The sequence below is a fragment of the Ambystoma mexicanum genome, chromosome 2q (assembly GCF_040938575.1).
Source record: "Ambystoma mexicanum isolate Mex_15411 chromosome 2q, UKY_AmexF1_1, whole genome shotgun sequence".
Classification (NCBI taxonomy): domain Eukaryota; kingdom Metazoa; phylum Chordata; class Amphibia; order Caudata; family Ambystomatidae; genus Ambystoma; species Ambystoma mexicanum.
Genome location: NC_090924.1, coordinates 1318349216 through 1318371057, shown reverse-complemented (window position 1 = coordinate 1318371057; position 21842 = coordinate 1318349216). Strand labels below are relative to the sequence as shown.

Genomic DNA, 21842 nt, shown 5'->3' with positions numbered 1-21842 from the left:
GGCGTGCTGCCACATGGAATTTCCTCGAATTTTATTAGCTAACTGGGCAGCAGGCTCAAGGGACGTCAGTCGTCACTCCTGGATACTAAAATACCCCTGCATGTGGGGATAGCCTAAAAGCAACGCTCACACAGGGTGAGCATATGTAATACTGACGTATCCTAACACATCTTCTTCATCACCATTTTATTCTGGTAGCGGCATAACTCCAGCATCTGTCCGCATTTGAAGATTAGGCGACCACCTCCATCCCCTCTATCAGCTGGTCGGAGGTACTCAGCAGCGGGTAGATGGCAGTGTTCAGCAGACGCGGTCAGTCAGTGCTTGGCCGTGTCCGAGGAAGCTGAATTTCTTGTGTCTGCATAAGTTACTGCACCGTTGTGTTCAAAATCAGAGGCAGTAACATCTGTGGTGACTTTCATATGTCGTATCATAGCGTTCTCGGCTTATAGATTCTAGACTTCGGAAGTGAGACCTTGAACAGCATTCACAAGTTCACGAAGTCCATCTCTTCAGCATTCAACTGGCGTCACAAACTCACCTTTAGCTGGTGAAGACTCCTTCCATGGATCTTTGTCTGCCGATGGATCTTTCCAAGGTGATTTGACGTCCTTGAGTCTGCAGCAGAGCTGATGAGTGCAGAGGTAGGGACAATGCCTACCAGCCACCACTGTCCCTGTCTGTTGACAAAGGCCTAGGCAAAGGTGGAACCAGAGGGTCATACTTACACTTTAGCAGAAAAATCCAGAAGGCTGAAAAAAAAGGTTTATAGTCTTTCCGTTGAAAAACATCCATCGAAAAAGAAATGCATCGAATTAAAAGCACTGAAAATAAATTCATCAAAACGCTATCTATTGCATTACAAAGTACATATCCATTGAAACATGTCCATCGAATATAGGAATTCAATGAAACATGCTTCACGTTAAAACGTTACATGGAGCTGTCCAATGCTGAAATCTTTAAAGTATTTCGGCACTGGCCAGCTTCATATAACGTTTTACTGTTTATTGGGGGGGTTCGCATTCAACCCCCCCACCCCAAAAGGCACCCCCTAACCCAACCCTAACCCTAATCGAAATCCAACGAAATGTATTCAATGAAAGTGCATTTCGATGGAAATGGCTTTCAAGTAATACATTTCGTTGGATTTCAATTAGATGAAAGAATATTCGATGGATAGACTGGATACCAAAAAAAACCTAAGATGTTTGATGGCAGGATGATATAGGTGGTAGATTCCAGGGAGAATCCAGCAGAAGACAAAGCACAGCCGAGAAGAAATCATTAAATGAAGGAAGGAAGGACTCGGGCAAGGGAAGCAAAAACAGGAGGAGGGTGTTGCTGAGAACAACACAGGAGAAAACAAGAACAGCGTCTTATCCGAAAGAAAGGCTGAGCAGGAGCAAGCGTTGAGACGCAATGCGCATTCCATCCTTAGAACTAATGAAGGGACCACAGGGGGATAGCGGTCACCATCTTGAAAAAAAGACTAGACTGTCACCATAGAATGTCCTTGCTTCCACTCGCTTCAAAGCAACCAGTGGATCAAGATGACGTTATACCAGCACTGGGTTAACAATATCTGAAACTGAAAAGCTCCAACAAAGTGAGACAATGAAATGAGATAACCTGGAATGCACAAAATACCTGTAGAAAGCCATATCGTATTACTGATTACCTAACTGGTAAGCCTCCTCCCCATACCAAACATGTACATGTACATCATTGCATGCACAAGTACGTAATATAAATACTATCAATACAGATGCATTTTGTTCTTACATTTCATCAGGAAGGTCAATTGTTTTATCTAATGTTGTGTTTAACTTATGGAAAAACATATTGAAATGATCAACTTGTGTGAGATAACATGCATTCCAATCTACTTAATTGTATTAGGAACTGATATATGCATTTATTTAAAAAATGTTGGATTTTAGATGATTGTAAATTGTAAATAATGTAACAGCTCGTCTGATGTTCTTTCTCTTGATGGTTCTCTGGCAGACAAGCAGACAAGCAGCAGCAGTGTGTGGAGGACCCAACGTCTTAATTTATTTATTGGTCACTTGTTAGGCGCTTATACAATTAGCACAACTGTTTCAAAGTTTCCTTTGGCCGGGCTGCTGTAAGTCAGCTGCAGCCTAGCAGTCAGATGCAGCCTGGGGGGAGTCCCTGGATTACGTTGGCCAGGCTGCATATATCAGCTGCAGCCCGGCGTTCACTGCAGAAAGTGGTGGGCCTCACCCAACTCTCCTCGACCCGTACTGCACCTGCCAGTTTCAGCACAGGGAGTCCTGGTGGCCTGCCTAACAGCGGGTGGCCCCTTTAATTTTATTATGCAGCCCAGGAGGCCTGTAACCTTGGTTGCTCCCCACTGTGGGGAGCGCCAGTCGTTTTTTGTGTCTGGGCCTGGCGGTTACAAGGAGGGATGCCGGGGTCAGTGGTGGTCATGGCAGGTGAGCGCTCTCAGCAGGACCTGGCACCGGCAGTGAAAAAGTGCAGAGAGGAGTGCCTAACAACCTTAATGTATGATCAAAGTACTGTAATGTATTAATTGCTTTACTGAGTTAAAGTTTATTGATTGACCGAATGACGCAATTAATTTTAAAAAATGAGCATATTGTCATCTATATTATTGATCCTTAATAAATTAAACTGGTTAAAAAAAATGCATAGCTATTGCAAGTATCAGGCCACACCAAGTATACCAGCACTGGGTAAGCAATATCTGAAACTGAAAAGGTCAAAAAGTGAGAGATGATATTAGGCTGGTAACTGGAATGCACAAAAAAACTTGTAGCGAGCCATACTGTATTACTGATTTGATAACTGGTCAGCCGCCTCCCCATCACTTTGCTTAGCCCATTACTGCCTTCACTGGAACCCTTGCTCTGCTTGATACCTTCCAGTCTCTTGTCTTGCCCTAAAATCTCTCTGCCTTAACCCTTGAGTTCCAAGGCCTATAATTCCCCTTCCACCCAGTCTTAGTTAACATCCTCTCCAAAACCTTGCCCCTCCACGCTTCCCTCCCCCGAGTGTCAGACTTCTCCTTCTCCCACTACTCTCCTGATTCCCAGTTTTGTTCCCATTCTGTTATTGGCCGCTTTTACACCTCCCCCTTCTTCCTACGTGTCATTCAATCAGATTTACTCTACAGTTACCTAAAGACTTGGTCCAAGAAGACCCCCCTCGCCTGCGCTTTCTCCCCAGGTGAGGACTATGGCTCTCTTGGGCGTCCCCTCATGCCACCCGGGCCCAGGTGGTGGAGGGTTCACCCACTGGAGACATTGCCCGCATGTATTAATTGCCCACATGTATTAAAATTTAGCTAGGCCTAAGAAACCATTTTGTCTAGTAAAGATGGTGTGAGCTCAGCACACTGTAGCGCGGCCCCCACCCTTGGAGGGTTCCAGTCATCCTTGTTGCCGCAGCACCCTAGCAGATCCGCTGCGAGCACGTTCCCACGAACAAGACGGACATGAGCTAGTGTGATACACTAACATTGTAACAGTTCACCTCCCGCAGTGTATCATCGCTCCCAGCATGACCCGGCCAGCAGGCCTAGGCAAATGAAAAGAACAGTAAAATGGTCGTTAGATGACAGACAATCTTTGTATATTAATGTTGAGACTACTTGCAAAGGATGCTTTTCTTCCATAAAATCCCTTATATTACAAAAGCCTGTAAGATGTATAATTACAAGAGATCATGCTCCCATGATATAAGCGATGATGAGCATATACCATTGCAGTTGGGTACTAATAATAACGGAACGCACCAGGAATCTGTTTGTTACGTGTATGACTGGAAAACTTACACCCCATGGGCTCGCGCCATAACTGAACTAATGCTGCTAGAGGACACAAGAAAACAAATGTAACCATACAGAGGGCCCATGTGAAGAATGCGCGAGAAGGCGCATGTCATGTGTGCATGTCTAGGCCCCACATGCGCCACCACCGTCACGAGCAAGTGGCGGGTTACTTTCTATGTTCTCCACCAATCCTAACTCTACCTCACTTACTGCAAATATATATGCATATAACTAAATACTGTACTTGTTAAAACATAATGTATGAATAAGGTACTCAGACTGGGTATAATCAAGACACATCCAGCAAAGTTTAAATGCATGTTTTGTAATGTTCCGAATAAGTATTATAGAGTGTTCAAATGTTTATGATGTCTCTACCTAAATCGGCAACACACGAGGGAGATACCTTTGTGAAATACATGCAAGGCCATTCCCCCTCCCACCCTACGACGGCTGCCAAGGCATGAGAGCAGAGACCGCGCCGCGCTGCGTTACCTCCCCCAACCAGACTGGAGTCGCTTCAAAGATTTGTAACCCCCTCTGTAGCACCCATGGCCACCACCTGCCACATGCATTATTTACAGCACAGCAGTAAACCTCTGCCTGAACACACGCGCCCCCTCGTAAACCTCACAACCCACCGGACCATCTCAGACTTATGGCCCTGTGCAATCAAGACACCCAACACTTTGACAACACACAGCGGAACATCCATAACAACTTCTAACAAGGCAGAAAGACATGTACCGCCCGTGCCAGGCCCTGAAGCTTAGCCCCTCGACCTATGGCCCCGGTCAACAGGACACTGGTAACCATGCCCTGACGTATTGCCTCCAGTCCCCTCACAAGGTGCATTCCTCCTGTGTTGCATTAACCTGTTGTATAACCTATTGTAAGATTTACTAAAGAAGATAATACTAAAAATGCCTGAATGACTGCGGTGTGCATGGCCTAGGGCTAATAAGTCAGGAGAAGACATTCATCTCTGCCACTGGCCGCGATGGCCCCACAACACCGCCTGGATGAACTCCGCCACCCTGCCAGGCCCAGCCCAACCCACGAGGCTGCCCAGTGACGTCTTCCAGCCAAAGCCAACCACATCACAGCAGCACCTATAGTTAGTCGTCGCCACCCAATCCCCATGAACTTGTGCCCCCTATAGTGTGTAGGTTCTTATGACGTTTTTTGTAAATATATACGCCTGTCTTTGCTATTGTCAGACAGAGCGCTCTCGGAGTTTGCAGAGTCCTTTGCATGCCCTATTCTGATTGATAAACTCCCATTTACGCTCACCCGCACTCTGTCTTGGCCTTATTCCCATCTTGGGAGAGTCCTTCATTGTCTCTCATTGCGGGGAGGATCGTGCTGTTTGGGGACGCTTGCCTTCAGTGGTGACCCCGATAGCGTGATATTATTTCTTCCTAAACTCGTTATAACCGTCCCCTTTTGGCACGAGAATCTCCGGTCGAAAAGGGATACGCACGGTGAGCCGGCTCCGGGAGGCTGCCCGCCAACGGCGACCGGTACACTAAGAAGTGCGCACTCAATAGAGAAAGGGTACGGGATCCCGGTTGAAAAATCCCCTTTGAGTACCGCTCGCCGGAGTCGGGGCTGACTGTTGAGCTGACGGCGACACTGCCTGGACGGACCCAGTTTCGGAGACTATCGGTTCAAGACGGGCACGTGAGTACTGAGTGTGAGCGATTGTAAAGGGAGCGGGGAGTGAAGTGTAGGACAGGGAACGAAAAGGGGGTACGAAGATATACTAAAGATCATTCTAAAATTTCCTTTCTTTTTCTTTGCATATGGCCATTAGGATTACGGGGTGAATAAGAGATAAAAGTGACGGGAACCTAGCTCCGAAAGGGGGTGGAAGGCGGCGCCGCATAGTGCTATATTGACTAGTACTGGGAATATATGACGAAGTGAAATACAAGATAAAAGTGTTCAGCAAAAGGGGACACTGAGAATATATTAGTGCTCGCTATTATTTCTTCTCTTTTTCTTTAGGGGTAGGGGGAGAATAAAAAAAAAAAAAAAAACAAGTTTAGCACGAACCTGGGAAGAAAGTAAAAGAGAAACAGGTCCTACGAAAAGGGGGGAGAGCAAGTTAAATATATAAATATATGCATATGCGCATCCATCTATCTAAGTGAGACGGACAGGGACAGCTGGCTAGGGAGGAAAGGGAGGGAAGCTCGAATGGTGAATTGAATGCTACCAAGAGGTGTGTGCACCTCGTATGTGTCAGGGGACGACTTTGATGTTGCGAATGTGTAAAAGGGCTATAAATGTATAATTGTTAAATGGTCATGGTAGGTGTGACCGGATGAAACTTTCTGAAGGCAACGTTGATACAGTGACGTGAGTGGGTGCCTTTTGATTTCCGGATTGATATTGTCAAAATAAATGATGGGTTGCTCTTGTATGTGTCCCCCAAAGAGAACAAAGTAGAAACTGTGTACAGTCAGTTTTGTATTGTGCAGTCAAGGGAGGGAGAGCCCAACCGAGCATAACACTGAATGTGAAGTAGAATACGAAAAATAATATTGAGACTGCATTCACATTGTAGTTGAAGACACACAGAGACACATAAGCACTAGGAGGGCACAGAGATGGGGCCTGAAACACCCTTATCACATATTTGTAAAAGTCTACCGGGGTACGCGGAGCGGATTAAGAAATATCACGACCAATGGGTAACTGAGTTGAAGGGAGAGGGGCTACCCCAGATATGGCCAGAGGGAGGGTCATTTGACAAAAGCGTTCTGGATATGGTGATGACATGCATTTTCCTGAAGTACCGAGGGAAGCAGCTGCAGAATAGGAGGGAAATATTAGATCTTTGGCGGTTATTTGAAGAGGTACCACCGCCTAAAGCGCCAGCACCAAATCCTGATCTCCCATCCACTACAGACAATCCACTGATGATACATAAAGATATCAAAGAAGTGCCAAGTGTAGCGCCACCAGTAGAGGTAATAAGTTTATATCCGATATTAAAAAAACCTGTACCCGCAGAAGGATACAGTGATCCAACGTATGTACCTCCCCCGACAACCACTACACCCCACCGACCCACTGCACCCCCACCATATGAAAGTACAAGGGAGCGAGGCCAGGCGAGTACACAAAGGGTGGACATAGAGAAACTCACAGATGATTTACAGTCAAGACTGTCCATAGCAAAAGATGAGCTCTCAAGAATAAAAGACATGTGCGGACAAACCGCACTTAATGTGACTAGATCAGGGCGCACGTCTAGAGCGCCAGACGAGACAAGAAGAGCTGAAGAGGGGTGGAAGAAAGGTGAGATATTGTTCAGAATTGAGGAAGAACCTACCCGAATAATTGAAATAGAGACACGTGAGGGAGATCCTGACAATGATGAAAGGCCTATGGGGGATAGAGAGGAATTACTATGCGATATAAGGGACGAGTTAGAAGAAAGTGACAGGTTGAGCATGGCTATGGGAGGAGGAAGTGAAGGGGGGGATGGCACATGTTCAGTGAGAACACTGGACGATGAGTGGTCGGGACGACTAAGGAACAGAGTGGGGAAAATGGCATCACTAGAAGCATTAGCACCCACATCGGGTCCAGGTGCCATAACGAAAGGAAAACTACAGCTCCCGCTGATACACAGAGGAGGAGGGAGACCTAACTATATCCCATGGGCACAAATGGACAAAGCCAACTTATCAAAGCTATTGCCCCCGTTATCAGGAGGGGCAAGTAAGTGGATATACGCCTTTGAAAAACATACTGCTGGAGTACCCCTAGCTGTAGGAGATGTGAAAAGTCTGCTCGTATCAGCGGTGGGCGATCAGGCTGAAAGAGTATGGGTTAAAGCCGGCTTCCCGGGAGTAACGTTAGATTGCGACCGCCATGATGGGGCCTCCTTTAACACAGTGCGGGCTAGAGTGTGGGACGCCTTACGCGAAACATTCCCAGATACACCTGACTTACAGTCCGTGATGCAGTGTACAATGAATGACGGGGAGGAGGCTATGGATTACATTTTTCGGGTCCAAGAGATGTGGAGAGCGGAAACGGGCACGCCTTGGTATCAATCGACCTCTTTATTTTACTTCATTATAAAAAGAGGGCTCCCAAAGGAAGTGCAGAAAGCGCTCGACAAAATAGCAGGTATTGAAGCAAAGGGATGGCCAGAAATTCAGAGCATAATAGTACACCATTGTAAACGAATAAAGGAAAGGGAGAGGGAGTTAGCTCAGAAAAGATTGGCAGACGAAGCAAAGTTAGTACAGACAAAATTGGTGAAGGTCGCAGCGGCAGTAGCCGCACTCCCACACTGCAGGGAGGGAGAGGATGAGGAGCAGGGGCTGATAGCAATACAAGGAAGGATGGCAGCTAATTGGGCGGGAGCAGGACAGCGGCAGTGGAATGAGCAAGAGCAAGGTGGAGGTCCGCAGTGGCAAGAGTGGACCCCCCGAGGGGGACGAGGTGGGTACAGGGGCCGAAGAGGAGGTGGAACGGGGTATGGAGGAATGGGAGGAAATGGATGGCAGGGCCCTAGAGGTGCACAAGGAAGTTGCTGGAACTGCGGGCGATGGGGGCACTATTCTAGAGAGTGCAGAACTAGACCCAATAACGGGTTCCAAGAGGTAGAACAATATGGCCATCCCCACCCGGGAAGCCCATATGGCCTCCCAATGGGACAACAACAACTAAGAAACCCAAGCCAAGGTAATGCCGGCCAGCAACAGGGACCCCAGTATAGAACACAGAACCACCCACAAAACACGCAAAGCAACGACAGCATGCAAAATACCCCAGGCAACCCTTTCGCGACAGCAGCAAACGGGGCCCCCGCACCAGCACCTTACAACGGTATGTCAGTGGTCTCAGGTAACGTATTCAATGAAGGGGGGGCGATGAGACACCCCGCATAGGACAGCCCACAGAGAACACTTGCGTGTCCAGTTCTATCTACCACCCACAGTGCAGCAGAGGAACCATTGGTAGGGGCGCAGATAGGAGACAGGCAGTTTGTATTCATGGTTGATTCGGGAGCGGAGAAATCATGTGTCAGGGAGGGCCGGTTCCCGTTATCTAACAGGAAGTTAGAGACGCAGGGGTTCTCTGGGGCTGTAATTGAAGTTCCTTACACAGAAGTTTTGGATGTAACCGTAGGGGGCAAGACTGTAAAGGCACCCTTACTGTATTATGAACAGTCCCCGATAAATTTGCTGGGGAGGGACCTTATGAGTAAACTTAACATGACCATATCATTTACCGAAGGAGGAATTGTGTGTTCGACACCCGGGATATGACCCTTGCGTGCAATGTTGGTAGTGCAAGCCTACACAACCACACAGGAAATACGAGGGCTGCCACAGAATGAAGAGATGTTTATTGAAGGGCTAAAGACTTTGGCCCTTATAGTTCCAGAGCTAAAAAGTATGGATTGGAGGATTCCAGCAGAGTTCCTCTTCCGCCCCATAGTGTGTCCAAACGCAGCACCAGGATCAGTGGTGTCGCTGGATTTGCACGCCGTGCAGGTATCAGCGAAACGGATCGCTGTGATTGGGATGGACAGAGAAGGATGTGAGTGGCGCACAGTGCTGTGTACGAACGCCAACCTCGCCCTACGCGAGGTAACAGATGAGGATCTCTTTTCAGACACAGAAGCAGATGGTGAGATAGTAATGGAAATAGCGATGCCCTGTGACATTTTGATCCAAGCCAGAGAGATCCCCGTCCAATTGATGGCAGTGGTAGGAACACCACCGTCATTTTTTGATGACGACATGAGGCTAGTACCAAACAATTTATGGACAACAGGCCCCCATGATGTAGGGCTGTTGCACGGAGTACAACCTGTGATAATAAAACTAAAACAAGGAGCTATCTTACCCAGAGTAAAACAGTATCCATTGTCCCGTGAGGCTGAAGAAGGGATAAAGGAAACGATAAATGCACTACTAGTACAAGGGATAATAGTGCCTTCAAACTCCCCATGTAACACATGTATTTATCCAATAAAAAAAGCAAAAGGGGGATCTTGGAGGATGATACAGGACTTACGCCCCCTCAATGATGTAATTCGGAAAGAGTTCCCTCTAGTCCCGAACCCTGCATCAATACTATGCAGTATCCCAAAAGCAGCATCACATTTTACAGTAGTGGACTTGAAAAACGCATTTTTCTCAATACCCCTGGCTGAAGAGAGTAGATACCTTACAGCGTTCACACTGGGGGGAAAAAGATATGAACACTGCAGACTGCCACAGGGATACTGTGAGAGCCCGAGCATATTCAACCGCATATTGCATGAAGACTTGGGAAACCTATCAGTAGAGAGTACGATTATTCAGTACGTAGACGATTTATTGGTGTGTGCACAAGACGAAGCAACATGTAGAAAAGATTCAACGACGCTCCTGACTTTACTAGCCAACAAAGGATACAAGGTAGACAGGGAGAAGTTACAGTATTGCCTGACTGAGGTCCTATACCTGGGACAGCTCATATCAAAAGATGGAAAAAGAATAATTCCCGACAGAGTAGAGGCAATAAGATCAGTAGGAGAACCCACAACAGTAAAAGATATGCAGAAATTCTTGGGGATGTACAACTATTGCCGAGCATGGATACTAGACTATGCAGCATACACGAGACCCCTCCTACAAGCACTCAAAGAAGCCCAACAGGAGAATGTAAAAATAAAATGGTCAGAAGAAATGAGCATATCGTTCCAATCACTGAAAGAGCTAATTTCAAGCGCTCCAGTACTAGCAAACCCTGATTATGGATGCAAATTTTACCTATTTTCCCATTGCAAAGGAACACTCATGACAGCGGTACTGACACAAAAAACATCCTTAGGACACAAGCCCCTGGCTTACTATAGTGGTACTTTGGATGCCGTGATGCAGGGTCATTTCGCGTGCGAACAATCGCTCGCAGCAGCCGCATTCGCAATTGAGAAAAGTGCCACAATAGTGATGGGGTGCCCTGTGACATTGTTTGTGGAACACTCATTATTTGCAATACTTGAAAGATCAAAAAGCACACTGACCACACAGCGGGCAACAGCATACGAGATTATATTGTCCAGCGCCAACATCCACATAGTGAGATGTAAAACAGTGAACCCCGCCACATTCATTACAGAAGCGTGCACATTAGAAGATATGCAAAATCACGATTGCGCAACCCACACAGGAGAAGAAGGGGAGGGCACAGTTGTGTGTGAAAACGCTCTCAGCGAGGGGGAAGTGTACTTTGTGGATGGGTCCGCATCAATTGATATGGACACGGGAGAAAAACACGTTGGCATGGCAGTAGTGAGATTAGAGGAAGGTGAGTTTGAAACACTAGTACAGTACCGCCTCCCGTCGCATTACTCTGCACAGGCAGCAGAACTGATTGCGCTCATAGAAGCACTACACGCAGCAAAGGGCTGTGCAGTAACAATATACACAGACTCAGCTTACATGACGACGACAGTACATGGGGGTCTAGCAAGATGGGGCCGTAGGGGATTTAGAAGGGCAGATGGAACACCAGTGCAGCATGCAGAATTGTTAAAAGAATTAATTGAGGCCCTACAAAACCCTACTGCTGTAGCAATAGTGAAGTGCCAGGCCCATACATCCAACTCAGACGTTGTGTCTTTAGGGAACGCGGCAGCGGACGCTGCCGCCAAGGAGGCTTCCTATTTTCAGAAATACGACACAGGTGAGTTCATGATCAAGAACACAACAACCGAAGAACTGTCAGAAGGGTATAACATGATGTCCTTATCACAAATACTAGAATTGCAGGAAGGAGCTAGTGCAGAAGAAAAACTAACGTGGACAAAACGGGGATGCAGCCAATCAGGAACAGACCTACTATGGCGGCAAAATAACTCAGGGAAAGTGGTAATGCCACTGCAGTTACTAGAAGTTGCATTTCAACAGCTACACTTCCCCGCACACAACACTAAACAGCACATTGCAGCAGAAATACAGGAAGAATGGTTTGTGCCCTGTCTTCAGGAGCATGTGTCTCGATTGGCAATGGAATGTACAACATGCCAAATATACAACTCAGGAATGACATTACGCACACTCCGGGGAACAATTCCCAAACTCATTGGCCCCTTCAGAGAACTGCATATAGATTATGCAGACATGGGGGAAAGGTGTAATGGCGCACGGTACATGATCGTGGTTGTGTGCCCGTTTTCAAGGTGGGTGGAAGCAGGACCCTGTGCGCGACCTGATGCCAAAAGCGCCGCCAAGTTCCTAGTAAGGGAAGTGTTCCCGCGCTGGGGAATTTGTGACGTAATTCGCTCAGACAACGGCTCTCACTTTGTGAATGAACTTTTCAAGGAAGTTACCACGTTATTGGGTATAAAACATAAATTGTGTTCGATTTATCATCCCCAAAGTAATGGCGTAGTGGAAAAGATGAACGGCCTGTTAAAGGGCAGGTTATCAAAACTATGCTTCTCATTGAAGAAAAATTGGATTTACTGTCTACCACTAGCGCTATTTTAATTGAGAAACCAGCCAAGCAAGGACCACCATTTGTCCCCGCACGAGATCGTGACTGGGAGACGAATGAACACAGCACACTCTCCACTGCGCGAACACTCAGATGCCCACAGAAGCGCCGCAATATTGGGAGAGGAGTTCACAGACTATCTAAGAAAATTAACAAGGGCAGCGCGCGCAATATCAAAGCAACTCTCCCCACCCTTCACTAGAGAAGAGGGAAACGTAACAGGATCTGTCACGGAGCCAGAGCAACAGCTACAGCTGATGCCAGGTGACTCAATTTATGTTAGAAGCTTTGTGCGTCGGTGGAATGCACCACGATTCCATGGCCCATACGAAGTAATATTCTGCACGCCCACAGCAGTGAAGGTAGAGGGCTTGCGGTACTGGGTACACTTGACCGACGTACGAAAAGCATACAGCAATGTACAAGAGGAGATAGATGAGGAGGCACAGACAACAGCAAACGATGCAAATAAGTAGGATGTCTACATATCGACTTACGTGTGTGTGTGTGTGTCTCAGCACTGGACTTGAATGGAATAATGACTGACACGGAAATTCCAAAAAAAAAAAAAAAAAAAGTATGTGTGTGCTTTCTTTTTTATCTTATTGAGTGGTATGTAATTAATGGAATAATAATATTATAGCTTGCATACACCCTTGTCTGTGAATACCCCTCCCCCGCATCCCCACCCGCTTCCATTCCCCGTCAAATGTATTGGCACAGATGGTGCCAGCAAAACGTTTACATACATGCACTTAATGCACTTTTATATCTCAAACAGGAGCTTCCATGGCATCTAACGGGCAGCCTGCAACGGATAGAATTAGTAGAATGAGAGAATTAGTATATGAGAGATGTAGATATTCGTATGAGTGTGGATTATCAGTATGCATCACATTGTTTTTTATGATACTGTTTGGCTTGGTTACATATTGGTTTATAGCGTTCATCTCTATCGAGATGTACGAGGGGGGAGGGAGTAACAACACTACTGGACCAATTAACAGTACCACCGGGCCCAATGCAACTGCAGGTGTCAATACCAGGGAAGGTGATTTTTTGATATGGGACGGAACTAAACTTGTGTGGGGGTATCATACCACACCATCCAGTGTTGTGACCTCACAAAGAGAAAAGCCACATGGTGGAATGCAGAGCAACACAGTGTCTCCACCAGGGGTATCCAATTACAATGCCCACAGTCTCAATGACCGAAACCCGTCTGCCATATCATGGTTGTATAACACCCCCACCAGCCAGCTTGCCCCCAGCCCAAAAAACAATCTGCCAGATAACGTCAGGAAAGAAGACGGAAAGCTACTAGCAATGCACGAAATATTATATGATGAATGGGCCAAGGGGGGCGGGAATGAGAAAGGGGGGTCTAGTTTGTCCACTGTCCTGGGGGTTGGGAAGTACATGAGTAACAAGAATAACAGACGAAAGAGAGAAGCAGGGAGGAGGAAGTATGATGAGTACTATGGGCTAGGTCTAGATAAGATGGAAGACCCACGGCACCCCCATCAAACAAATAAGTGGTACGCAGACATGAGTGCCACAGCTAAACAGACAACAAACGAGAGCTGTTATGTCTGTTCCCTCATCCCCCATGCATCAGGTACACCCAAAGTGTTGTTACCTAAAGAGTTGCCTATTGTGGATGCCCAATGTCTCCTTCATCTCACGCTGTGCAGGATTAAGAACACCTTCCAGGCACACGAAGTGACTTTTCAAATGCTGCAGAACGAGAAAACGTGTTACCCAAAAACGGCAGGAGTGGTATGTTTGAAAGAACCATTTTTCGTGATAAAAGGGACACTTTTTTCTGACAACAAGCAGAAGGATGAAGAAGTACTGTGCAAAGCGGAAGCACTAAGAGGTGTGGCACCGGATAAATTGCAGTGGATAGAGGAAACATGTACACCAGTATGGAGAGAACACATTTCAAAACTAACCTGGGTAACTGCCATAGAAAAGCCGTTCAAACTGCAGAGCGAAATGGACTATAAGCTGTGCTTTAAAGGAGAAGGGAGAACCCCCATGGGAACAAACAAGAACTGCAACAAAACCCTCACCATCCCAGACCTAAGGAAAGGGACAGCGGCCCTGATGGACACGTACTGGGTGTGCGGCAAACAGGCATACCTACACCTCCCCCAGTCATGGAGTGGCAGCTGTTCAATGGCCACTCTGCACTCAGCCCTAATGGTGATACCAGAAAGCCACGTCGATGGGACACAGGAACGCATGCAGAGTGTGGCTCAACCAACTGCAGAGACACAAATATATGTCCTGTCTTCTGGAAGCAAGGGAGAAGTGCTGACCCGTAACAGACGAGCATCAAACTACATATCAAAGGCATCATCGGAACTGTTGGCACAAATCCCAGACAAGTATCGATTATTCAGCTCAGCAGAAACATTTTTTGCCTCACTCGTCTCAAGTGTCCAAGCAAGGGCAAACGCAAAGTGGCTCCAGATAACACGCTGGGAACTAATTCAGCTGGCAAACGACACTGAAGAAGGATTCAATATAATAAAAGTGGAACTAAGAGCTTTACGACTAATGACCATGCAAAACAGGTATGTCCTGGACCTGTTGACGGCGATGGACGTGGTGTTTGCCGAAAAATAGGAAGTGCCTGCTGCACTTTCGTACCTTCTGAAGACGCAGAGAATGGCTCCCTGTCCCATGTGATCGAAGCAGTCCACAACCTAGGAGAAAAAATGAAAATGGAAGGTGGAGCAGAAGCGAGTACATGGTTCGACAACATCTTCTCCTGGGTTCCCTCATGGCTTGGAACAACTGTGAAATTTTTAATACCAGCTGTTGTGTTCCTCCTTCTACTTTTTTGCCTGTGCCAGGTGGGTCTTCGAGTTTGTGCTAACGCAGTACCAAATGGTGCAATGATGATGGTGACAATGGGCAACTCACACGGTACAATAAAAACGATGCAAGAAGCACAAGTACAAACAGGGATAGATAACTCGCCCAAGTACCAACTGGTGCCCATATACCACGATAAAGATATTGTAGAAAAGTTGTGGCACACCACCATCAAAGAGCCCCGTATACTAGAATGGTATGAGGAAGTTTGGGTAGATTTAGAAGGAGATGGTGGGTGCATATATCTAATGTGTACCCCAGACGAATACGCCCGGAGAGGTGAAAGCTTAAGGGGGGTGTGCAGAGCATGGATGCCCATCAAAGGAACTCCTGCATGGGATGAGGCGGTGATGGACGAGGCAGAATGTAGGAGGATAGAAGATTTAAAGAATTCGTTACTTTAGTAACGAAAGGGGGGAAATGTAGGGGAGGACTGGTCCAAGAAGACCCCCCTCGCCTGCGCTTTCTCCCCAGGTGAGGACTATGGCTCTCTTGGGCGTCCCCTCATGCCACCCGGGCCCAGGTGGTGGAGGGTTCACCCACTGGAGACATTGCCCGCATGTATTAATTGCCCACATGTATTAAAATTTAGCTAGGCCTAAGAAACCATTTTGTCTGGTAAAGATGGTGTGAGCTCAGCGCACTGTAGCGCGGCCCCCACCCTTGGAGGGTTCCAGTCATCCTTGTTGCCGCAGCACCCTGGCAGATCCGCTGCGAGCACGTTCCCACGAACAAGACGGACATGAGCTAGTGTGATACACTAACATTGTAACAGTTCACCTCCCGCAGTGTATCATCGCTCCCAGCATGACCCGGCCAGCAGGCCTAGGCAAATGAAAAGAACAGTAAAATGGTCGTTAGATGACAGACAATCTTTGTATATTAATGTTGAGACTACTTGCAAAGGATGCTTTTCTTCCATAAAATCCCTTATATTACAAAAGCCTGTAAGATGTATAATTACAAGAGATCATGCTCCCATGATATAAGCGATGATGAGCATATACCATTGCAGTTGGGTACTAATAATAACGGAACGCACCAGGAATCTGTTTGTTACGTGTATGACTGGAAAACTTACACCCCATGGGCTCGCGCCATAACTGAACTAATGCTGCTAGAGGACACAAGAAAACGAATGTAACCATACAGAGGGCCCATGTGAAGAATGCGCGAGAAGGCGCATGTCATGTGTGCATGTCTAGGCCCCACATGCACCACCACCGTCACGAGCAAGTGGCGGGTTACTTTCTATGTTCTCCACCAATCCTAACTCTACCTCACTTACTGCAAATATATATGCATATAACTAAATACTGTACTTGTTAAAACATAATGTATGAATAAGGTACTCAGACTGGGTATAATCAAGACACATCCAGCAAAGTTTAAATGCATTTTTTGTAATGTTCCGAATAAGTATTATAGAGTGTTCAAATGTTTATGATGTCTCTACCTAAATCGGCAACACACGAGGGAGATACCTTTGTGAAATACATGCAAGGCCATTCCCCCTCCCACCCTACGACGGCTGCCAAGGCATGAGAGCAGAGACCGCGCCGCGCTGCATTACCTCCCCCAACCAGACTGGAGTCGCTTCAAAGATTTGTAACCCCCTCTGTAGCACCCAAGGCCACCACCTGCCACATGCATTATTTACAGCACAGCAGTAAACCTCTGCCTGAACACACGCGCCCCCTCGTAAACCTCACAACCCACCGGACCATCTCAGACTTATGGCCCTGTGCAATCAAGACACCCAACACTTTGACAACACACAGCGGAACATCCATAACAACTTCTAACAAGGCAGAAAGACATGTACCGCCCGTGCCAGGCCCTGAAGCTTAGCCCCTCGACCTATGGCCCCGGTCAACAGGACACTGGTAACCATGCCCTGACGTATTGCCTCCAGTCCCCTCACAAGGTGCATTCCTCCTGTGTTGCATTAACCTGTTGTATAACCTATTGTAAGATTTACTAAAGAAGATAATACTAAAAATGCCTGAATGACTGCGGTGTGCATGGCCTAGGGCTAATAAGTCAGGAGAAGACATTCATCTCTGCCACTGGCCGCGATGGCCCCACAACACCGCCTGGATGAACTCCGCCACCCTGCCAGGCCCAGCCCAACCCACGAGGCTGCCCAGTGACGTCTTCCAGCCAAAGCCAACCACATCACAGCAGCACCTATAGTTAGTCGTCGCCACCCAATCCCCATGAACTTGTGCCCCCTATAGTGTGTAGGTTCTTATGACGTTTTTTGTAAATATATACGCCTGTCTTTGCTATTGTCAGACAGAGCGCTCTCGGAGTTTGCAGAGTCCTTTGCATGCCCTATTCTGATTGATAAACTCCCATTTACGCTCACCCGCACTCTGTCTTGGCCTTATTCCCATCTTGGGAGAGTCCTTCATTGTCTCTCATTGCGGGGAGGATCGTGCTGTTTGGGGACGCTTGCCTTCAGATCAAAGGAAGTTGGGGATGCCTACACTCCGCCCCCCTATTCTGTCTGACAACATTACTTTGGCTACTTTTATTTATTTATTTATTTGAGTTAATTGGTTTTCATTAAACTTATACACCTTCCACCTTCAATACAAAATGACGCATAAATGTCACCAATAACATCATAAAACAATGAGAAAATTTGTAAATGCTTAACAATAATTCATTTGTAATTATAACAATGTAATGTTTACCATATTGTAAAATCTATGACAAGAATCTTACTGTAGCAGAGGTAAGAGACACCTGTTGGCCATTCATACAGCAGCACCCCCAAAAAGTATTCAAGAAGTCTGGATTTCAAAACAATTTTCAAATAATCAATTCTAATATTATTTAAAACCTCGTAGCCTATTATTACCTAGTGTTTTAGGTTCTCTATTACACCCTTTTTTCGTACAGAATCTCCAGGATCTTTCCATCAGGGCCAATGTCTTCTGGGGCCAATCACCTCCTTTGTTTCCAACAGTTAAAAGAGAAATCTCATGTATAGTCCACATAAAATGTTCTCCGGAAATAGATTGATATGCAGCAATAAACTACCACATTTGGGTCAGAAGGTCAGATTTTCATGAAGCAGTTTTATTTGTTTCAGATATACTAGAGTCTGATTGAAATACCAAACGGCTGCTTTCTTTTCATTTCATTAAGATATAAATTAATAGCACCCTCAGTGTCCAACTAATCTGTTTCCATTTCCATACAAATTTCTACCAGGGATTGCTAATTTGATAGTTTTTACTCTACTGGATATTTTGGGCCCCCTCCTCTTTCCCTCACTATTGACTGCACCATGCCTGGAGGGATGCAAGATCCTGTCACAAGTCCACAGGATGGGTTGGGCAGTAGTGCCTACAGGTCTACAGTGAGGAATGGGCTGGCCATGGTGCCAAGTGAACTTTGGCAACTCTATTAATGGGCCTTGTATATCCAGCCCAAGTCATATGATTACAGACTTAAAGAGGGTTAGTCTAGTTTGAATTCTAAACTTATGTTCTGTGTGTTGAGGATGCTGTATGGACTATTGAACAGCGTTTATCAGGTGGTCGCCAGGAAATCAGGCATGTCTAGGAAAGAGAGGGCTACATTTGTAAGAGTTTGTTTTGACTTCCTTGCATCATAAATGAGACCTTAGCCATTGCAGTCCTTTCTAAGTGTTCCTCTGGCATGGGCCACGGTGAGAGTTCTTCTCCCCATTCATATGCAAACCTACTTCTGGTTGTTGCGAAAGAGGTTTGGTGATAATTCACATTTCCTTAACTGATAGAGAAAGATACGAAGCTAAAACATTATTTTCAAAGAAATAATATGGCCTTATAGACTGAGGGAGTGGTAATTATTGCGGGATAATGACCCACCATCAGGTTATGCGCCACCGGCCATACGTTGGTGGAAGGGTCATTATCCCAAGCAATAATTACCCCTCCAGAGGTCTATAAGGGTATTTGGACATAATGATCATAGCAATACATATTTTTACTTTAATAGCCAGTAAAGTAAAATAGCCAAACTCCGTTAGTAAATTAAATGTGGCTGTATGTTGTAGTATTTAAATAACATGTTTTTCTTCATAAATTAAGCAATTTTATTGCATACTTGGTTGAACTGAAACAGGTTTAGCATACATTAGGTATTATGTAGAAGTAAACAATTTTTATGTAAGAAAGTCAAAAGATTTACCCATGTTTAAGCTTTCTCGTTCTATTAAATAGGATGTTGCAGCAAACAAAACTCCTCCCAGAGTGGAAGTGACTTGTTAAAATGCATTTCGCCTGGAAATTGCATGGTTGTTTTTTCTGTTTACATTTGAAGACAGAATGTTCAGAATGCATACAATACCAGTAGTTAATGATTGCACTCAGAACATTCTGATTGGCTGAATCGAGGTCACAACGATCTCCATGTGCTAATGGCACATAAAAGCACCCATGTTACTGTACTGTTTATCTAGCTATTGGACACTGGAAATATCATTGTCTTCAAGGACTTATAACAGGGTGCGCTCCATTAGCATAACTGTCAAGGACTGGCTTATTGTGATTAAATAAGTGAATGGAGGTTAGCACAGGGGCAACGTGTCTTGGAAGCAACACCACGCAGAGCAACAGAGGTTTGAATCCCGAATCCATGCTTTTCTTTATTTAAAAAAAAAAAAAACAATTACAATTAAATACATACATTCAGCGTACAAATGTTTTAAAATATGCATGCACTGTAGAGATTCTGATAATTGTTACTTTATTCACAGTGTTATGCATTCAGAGCACTGAGATTTCTCTTCAGTATGGAAAGAAACCGAGAGCTGTTCAAAAGGTATGGTGATGTAGGAACATGCACAGGAAACAATTGTATACAATTGGTGTACAGCCCAACTTTTGGTCTGTGAGTGTCGTTTTGAAATCAGTAATGTCTAAAACGTTTGAATGCATATTTAGTTGTTTTTCAATTTGGGGTGATCCAACACCCTTTCGACTGTCGCATCATTGCAATATAGGAACGGAATAGGAATTCCAGTCCTTCAAGAAATGTTCATCTAAGTGTCTCATGAAAGCACCACACCTTCTTAGAAAGTACATTTGCAGTCTTAGTTCAAGTACAATAGAGGTTAATTATTTCCAGGAAGCAAGATGCAAGTTGAAAAGGTAATTTATGTTGAATGTGTTACAGTTCCTATCTGTAAGGTTAATCTATGAGCAGAAAATGGTTACTGGGTTTTTCTTAGGGATATAGTGTACAGGAGTGGAAAAAATGATGTTCCAAAGTTTGGACGAAAGTAAAACATAGTCTCTTAATAAGGGATGAACCCCAAGTTATGTTCCAAGAGGTGGATTAAAACAATTTAACATCTATCAATGCATGATAGGCCAAGATAATGTTGCAAACGGTGGACATAAACTACAAAGTCTCTCTGTCCTCAGAAATGGGCCCCTTCTCCAGGTTCCCATGAGTCTATCCCTCTTTGGTTTAGCATTGGGCCACTCAAAGTTATCCCACACCCTTCTTCAGAACTGCTCCTTTTGTGCAGGCTCAGTTAGGCTCACCTAGGAGTTGTAGGAGTTGACTTACACTGGCTCCCCTTTAACATACAAATTCTAAACAAGGTAATGTATGTATTACTTGCAAAGCGTACCATCAAAAAGGCATTTCAGTGGATTGCTTTTCTCCCGCAGATTCCTCATCTGATAGATAGATATTCCATCCTGCTCTGCTGCTTCTGAAAAGTTTCGACAGGGGGCGTAGTGGACCTCGACTCGGTCGTCGATCCGTCTTGCTCGGCATCCGATCATCGATTCCAGACTTGACGTCAGGCGTCATATATATACTTCATAACTATGCCCCACACCTCAGTTCCTTTTTTCCGTGCGCTAACACGCTGCTTGGGCACACAGGCGAGTCTTCGACTCATTCGACGTTTTCATCAGAAAACTTTTCTAAATTCCTTGACACAAGATGTCGGTCGCTCGGGTTTCGGGATTCAAGCGGTGTACTGACTGTAGCGCCAAGATGTCCATCACTGACCCACACGAGTTGTGTCCCTGGTGCCTCTGCCTCTATGCTTGATATGTTCAAGAATCATGCTGCTGTCAGCGTGGCTAAGCCCCCCTCACTCACGCAGCAGGCCTTGCAGGCAAGAGTGGCGCTCAGCATTTTCTACCCCTCTCGTGCCCAAGTAGTGATACCATGAGCGCTGATAAACACTTCGTCATCGAAGGAGGTCCTATGAAAGTCGGATCAACCATGTCAATCCAAAGATGTCGATGCTACGGCGGCTCAACACTGATCGACACTGACATCCTGCCTATCGCTGCCGAAAGACAAGCCATCGGCATCGACTGTTGTCAATAAAACTTGTACCCTGCATTCCCGGTCAAACTTTTTCGATACCATGTCAGGTATCTTCGGCACCGATGATGCAGAGGACCAAGGGGATGTGCATGGCACAGGAGGTGTCGATTATTTTGAGGACCACAGTCGGCTCTTAAAACTAGCTCAAGGCCTCCATGGTGCCAGCGCTCTGGACACCTCGTCTGATCTGGAATTTCAACAGTCCTAGCCCTTTAATCATAATTTATCAAAGTTGAGGGCTTTGGTAGAGAGGGTCATTGAT

The 21842-nt window shown here is 45.8% G+C and overlaps 1 protein-coding gene across 1 annotated transcript in view; it reads left to right on the top strand.

Moving 5' to 3' along the window:
* NEK10 (NIMA related kinase 10) overlaps positions 1 to 21842 on the top strand; it is a 2768076-nt gene that overhangs the window by 860889 nt on the left and 1885345 nt on the right. The window contains exon 16 of the mRNA XM_069648774.1: positions 19983 to 20047. Within this exon, the coding sequence (XP_069504875.1) occupies positions 19983 to 20047 (65 nt within the window). The remainder of the gene's footprint in view (positions 1 to 19982; positions 20048 to 21842) is intronic.